At 29.3% G+C, this 6,839-nt stretch overlaps 1 protein-coding gene across 1 annotated transcript; it reads right to left on the minus strand.

The window, feature by feature from the left end:
- Positions 1-5,029: 5,029 nt before the first annotated feature.
- On the minus strand, positions 5,030-5,665 carry LOC149374703 (uncharacterized). Its single transcript, XM_089592260.1, has 2 exons — positions 5,390-5,665; positions 5,030-5,347 (listed from the first exon to the last, which is right to left on the minus strand). Exons 1-2 carry the CDS (start codon positions 5,663-5,665, stop codon positions 5,030-5,032), a joined length of 594 nt encoding a protein of 197 aa, XP_089448386.1.
- Between the last annotated feature and the right edge of the window lie 1,174 nt (positions 5,666-6,839).

The following is a 6,839-nucleotide window of genomic DNA, read 5'->3' on the forward strand; positions in this document are numbered from 1 at the left end:
ATTATCATTATCATCGTTATAATCATTTTAACTATCGTCATTATTATTAATATTATCTTTATTATTATTATTTTTACAGTTATTACTGTATCGTTACTATTATCAGCAATATTATTATCATACTTATAATAAGTATTATCATTTGCCTTATCATTTTAATTACTATTATTATTAGAATTATTGTCATCGGAATCATTATTATCATCATCTGTATTGTTACTATTACCATAGTTTTCATTATCATTATCATTATTATCATTATTATCATTATTATCGATATTAAAATTATTTTTATCATCATAATTATTATTATTAACGGTAACATCATTATTATAATATTTATTGATATTATTGTCATGCTAATTATCATAAACTTTTTTATTTTAGTCTTATCGTAATCATCATTTTTATCATTATTAATATAATTTTTGTCATTATAATTATTATACTTATCATCGACATCATTATCATTTTAATCATTATTATTACTATTCTTTATAGTATAATAACATACTTATTATGATCATAAATAATATCGTTATTGTGATTATTATAACTATTATTAATATCATCATTGTGATTATCATTATGATTGTCGGCAACATCATTACAATTAATATCATTATTAATACTTTGATTAATATTATGGCAATTATTCTCCTGATTATTATTATATGTATAATTATTATTGTTAGTATAATAACTGTCTTTATTACAACTATAGTTATTATTATTGTTGTACTCATCAGTATCAGTAATCCTATCATTTTAACAGTATTATTATGATCATCAATGTAAATAAATTTTCTTATAATTATGAGTATTATCATCAGCATCAACATTATCGTTACTATAATGATCATTATTATAATTATTATTGTTATTATTATCATGATCAATATTATTATATTTATTATTATCATAATCATTATAATTATTATATTTATTATTATCAACATAATCAAAACGTTATTAATATGATCATTGTCATTATAATTACTATTATCATTTTCATCATTATTACTCCATTTATTTTAGTATCATTGTGATTTATGACATCTTATTATTATTATTATTATTATTACTCTTATCATTATTATTATTATAATTATTTTCATTGTCAGCGTTATGATTATCATAATCTTCATCATTATTAAACTTTTTTTATTATCATTATCATTTTCATTAATTTTATTGTAATCGTCAACAGGATCATCGTTATCATCATCATTGTAATTGTCATTATTTTTATTCATATCATTAGGATCATTATTTTAACCATTACTACAGTATCTTTATAATCATCGACATTATTGTTATTATTAATATTATTATCAGTATTATTATTAGCGTAATCATTATTATTACTATCATAATCATTACTATTACTATTATTAATATCGTCAAGATCATTATTATCGTTATTATTATTGTCATCATTATTATTACTTTTGTTATCATTATACATACAATAAACATCATTTTTTTCTTTATTATCATTTTTATTATTATCATTATTTTTATTATTATTATCATCATTATTATTATCTTTAGTTTTTTTATTACACTATCATCGTGTTCATTATCATTTTGATCGTAATTATAATTATTATTATCCATATTATCATTATTATTATTATTATCATCATCAACATTATTTTTATAATTAACATAATTGTAAACGTTATTATTGTTATTGGTATTATTATTTATAATTTTATAAGCGTCATTAGCATTATCATCCGCAACATTTTTATCATTAACATTGTTATCATTATGACTATTGTCATCATTATTATTATTATCGTTATTATCAGTATTTTAAGCACTTTTACTGTATCTTACGATTATAAGCATCATTATCATTATTTTTATTATCAGTCTTATCATTTGCGTCATTATTTTTATAACAATCATTATCAATATCATTGTCATCATCATTATTATTATCATCATCTTCGTTCTCATCTTTCTAACTATCATTATTATCATTATTACAATTATGTTATTATTATTATCATCATAATTATTATTAGCGTAGTTTTCACTATCATAGTCGCTATCATAAGAATAATAATTTTCATCATCATTATTATCATCATCATAATCATTAACATCGACATAATTATATTTATGATCATTAGAAAAACAGTACCTTAATAATAATGAGCATCACTATCATGATTATTATCAATATTTATATTACCGCCTTATTATTATTTTCATTATCATTATCATGATTGTAATAATCATAATTGTCATAACAATTATTATAACAATCATCGCCATCGTAACCACCATTTTTATAACCATTATTAATACATCAAATTTATTAATAATTTGTTACTTATTATCATCATTATCATAACTATCATGATGACTATATTAATTATTATTATGATCATTATTATCATCATCATTATTATCAGCATCATCATTGTTATTATTATTTAAACATTATTATTATGATTGTGATCATTATTACCATGATTATTATAATCGCAATCATCATAATTATCATTATCATTGTCATCATCATTATTATCATCATTAATATAATCAACATCATTATTTTTATTATTATTAATATATATTTTTCATCATTGGAATTGTTATGCTTATTCTCAATATCATTATTTTTATTAAAATTATTATTATTATTATTGTTATCATTATTATAATTTTTATCAGTGCCTTTCTTATTATTATTATTATTATCGTGATTATTATCATTAACATTATCATCATTTTTATTATTATTACTATCATTTAAACATTTAAACTATAATAATGACTCTCATGATTATTAATATTATCATGACACTTCTTATTACTATCATTATTACTATCATCACTATCATTATTATTATTATTATTATTAACATTATTATTATTATAATTAACATCATGACTACAATTTTTAAAGTACCATTCTGATAAGTAACATTATCATATTATTATTTCTATTAATATTATCATCAGTGTTATCATTTTTATTATTATTATTATCATTATCATCATCATTATCATCCTTATTATCATTATCATTATCTTAATATTCATTATTATCATTATTATTAGCATAATTATTATATTCATTATTATCATCATTATCATCACCGTAATTATCATCGTGAGCATTATCATTATTATCTTCATCATCATTATTTTAATTATCATTATTCTCATTAATACTATTATATTAACTCTATAATCATAATTCTTATTGTCATTTTTATCATTATCAACATTATAAATGTCATCAAAATTATCATCATTACTAACAATATATTAATATTATTATGATTACTATTATCATTGTCATTATCAATATGATCGCTGTTATTATGATCAGTATTATGATTTTTATTATTTTGATTTTTAAAATCATTATCCTCATTGTCATCTTTATTATTATCATTTTTATCAGTATTGTATTTATTTCTATCAGTATTACATTATTATCATTATCATTATTATCAATATTATGATTATATTTATCGTTATTATGATAATTATTATCATTGTTTTTATAATCATTATTATCATAGTCATAATTGTCATTTTCATTAGCATTTTTATTATCATGATGATGATCATTATCATCATCATTATTTTTATCAGTATAATTATTATTATCATTATTGTCATTATTATTATGATTATGATTATCATCATTATCATTATTATTATTATTGTCATCAGTATCGTTATTATTAACATTATCATCATTATCGTCTTTATATCATTATTATTATCATCATCGTCTTCATCATTATCATTATCGTCATTTTTAATATTATTATCAACATTATTATTTTGACTATGATTGTAACGTTATCATAATAATTGTTAATACTATCATCAGTATTGTCATTATCATCATCATTCTCGTCATTATCATCATGATTTTAATTATCGTTATCAATTTTGTCATCTCCATAATCATTATTTACTTACTACATTTATTACAAAATCTTTCTTATCATTATAATCATTTTTAGTATTATGATCATTATCGTCATTATCATCATTATTATTATAATTACTATCTTTATCATCAAGATCATAATTATTGTCATAATCATTATCATTATTATTATTATTATTTTTTTTCATCCGGGGTTGTCTAGAATGCCTTTACGCACGATACATGGGTATAGGAACCCTTTTCTGTGCCAGAATCGTTATGACCATATCCCCTTAACTGGCACGGCTCTTGCATTTACACTTTAAGCTGGGGCCTCGGAGTATTAGCTCCTATTTTCGGCTTCCTTAAGTGTTTTGTTGCCAACTTGTCTCGTAGCTTTTGCGTCCTCTAGGATATTTTCTATTTCCTCTTGGGCATCTGAGATACTTTTCTTTGTTTACTTGGAGGGATGAAGCAAAATAGAAGGCAGATTTTCTTCAGCGTGTGCCCAAACCTGGCTACCCCTAACAAAGGCGCAAGAAGCGCACCTACCAGAGAGCTGAAGGGGCAGAGATTTGAGCCTCTGAGATACAGCCGCTTATTGGTAGGACGGTGATATAGCGAAGTGGTTCTTAGAAGCCTGCCCACATTTTAGCACCTACGCAAGCCCCAATACCGCACACGGCCCACCACGCTGCGACATCCCTAAAGTTCTAAAAAGAAAAAAAAAAAAAAAAAAAAAAAAAAAAAAAGGGGAACGCAAAGCAACCAAAATCATGGGCAACCAGGCCGCAGCCACTCACCAGTAGAAAGGTAATAAGAGCGAAGCGGTTCAAGGATTCCTACACGTGCTTAGGCACCCTCACAGGCCCCCATCCCACACACCAACCGCCCCGTGGGCACGCCCTAGCGGCCCCACCCCTTAAGCCCGTAACCAACCCTCCCTGAAACTATCAGGCACCACAGAAAAGAACACAACCCCACGCCCCCCCTGATGGCACTGGATCCACGCTCGCACTACCTCTGCTGAGTTGTCCAGAAAACTTTTTTTTTTCGGCCCGAAGAACTGTTTGTATGTATTGGGCTACTGCAGTCTACATTTTTTCGTTAAGCAGCATTTTATTCATCCATGGCGTTGTCGGGATTGAAAGTTTTGATCTTTTTCTGCAGCACGCTTCGTTTGGCTTGCCACTTAATGCAGTCAAAGAATGAATGCTTTGCATCATCTTTGTCGTAGCTGCAGTATTTGCAAGCAGCCGTCTGTGTTTTCCACATCTTTTTGAGGTACGAACGGAAATATTTGTGATTTGAGAGGAATTGGGTCAGGTAGTAATCTACTTTTCCATGTTTCCACTCCGTCCATTCCTTGACATCTTTTACCAGGCGTGCCGTCCATCTACCTCTAGATTCCTCTTGCCATCTATGTTGCCAGCGTTTCTAGGTTATTTCACGGGCATTTTTTTTGGCCTCCATTCTTACTTGGTCCTGCTCCGTAAGGTGCTTTAATCGTCTCTCCCTCGCAAGAAGGTCGATGGGGATGACGCCCGCTATCACCATTATCGCAGACTCTGAGACTGTGCGATAGGTGAAGGCTATCCTCAGGGCTCCCATTCTTTGAACTTGGCTGATTCTTACTGCCTTTTTTTCGACGTTCATCTCGTCTTCTAATATCTCAGCCCCATACAAAATAATAGACTGGGCCGTAGATATACGGAGCCTGCATTTTGCAGGCTTTGCACCTCTAACGAATGGCATGATTCAGCTTAATGCTGCTACTCTTTCCGCTGCCCTGTCCACTGATTGCCTAAGGTGGCTTTAAAACGTAAGCTTTCTATCCAGCGTCATCCCTAGGTATTTGACGGCTTTCTTTGTCATTACTTCTTCTTCTTGTACCTTGAGGGAGATGATGGTATCTATCTCTTTTCTCGTTAATAGTACAATTTTCGTCTTCCCTGCTGCAACTTCGAGTTCGTGGTTCTTTATCCATGGAGCCACTTTCCGCATAATCTGGTTGAGTCGTACATGGACAAGTTCCATCGTACGTTCGACGATCACGACAGCAGCATCGTACGCGTTTCTAACCAAGAACGTTTCCTCTGGCATTTCCTGTCGAAGTAGTCCATCGTATAACACATTCCAGAGATCGGGTCCGAATATGGAACCCTGGAATGCCCCTGCAGTTATTTTTTTCTTTGTTTCGCCTTCTGTTTTCGTATAGGTCAAGAAGTGGTCCTTGAGATAATCTCTCGATACTCTCAAGAAGTAGTCTGGTGTTCTGAATGCGTATTTTAGAGCCTGAAGCATGTCCTATCATCTTGCTGAGTTAAAAGCATTTTTCACATCTAAGGTCACCAGAAGAGCAAGGGGTCTGGCTCCATGGCATATGTCTCGAGTATTTTGAACTGCTTTTACTACTTCTTTTACTGCTCCTATGGTATACCTTCCTTTTCTGAATCCGTACTGCCTGTCAGATAAGTCTCCCACGTTTTGTATAGGCCTGTAGAAGACGGGCCTTGAGCAGCTTTTTGTATCACTTTCCAGGCGTATTCAGCATGCATAAGGGTGTGAAAGATGACGGAGAGTAAGTCTCCCCCTTGCCTTTATCGATCAGTACCAGCCATGTGTTTTTCTAGGGGACAACCCCTTCCGCAAACATGCATTGTATAGGTTTGAGAGTTGCTGTGGGTGTTTTGCCACCACTGTCTTAATGATTTCTTCTGGTATACCGTATCATCCGGGAGCTTTAAGGTTCTTAAGCGATCCGGCTGCTAGCTCAAAATTCTTCTGGGTAAAAATGGTACCTCTTCTATGAGTTTCAAGTCTGCTTGATCCTCAAGTTCTGGATATGTCAGGAATAGGGTATCCACGATATGTCTCATGGTATCTGCGTCTTTGTTTGCAGTTGGTGCAAGTCTCCTTAGTTTTCCTA

Source organism: Copidosoma floridanum, unplaced genomic scaffold, assembly GCF_036245765.1.
Source record: "Copidosoma floridanum isolate Cflo_tuat_1 unplaced genomic scaffold, Cflo_Japanese_pri ptg000015l, whole genome shotgun sequence".
NCBI lineage: Eukaryota > Metazoa > Arthropoda > Insecta > Hymenoptera > Encyrtidae > Copidosoma > Copidosoma floridanum.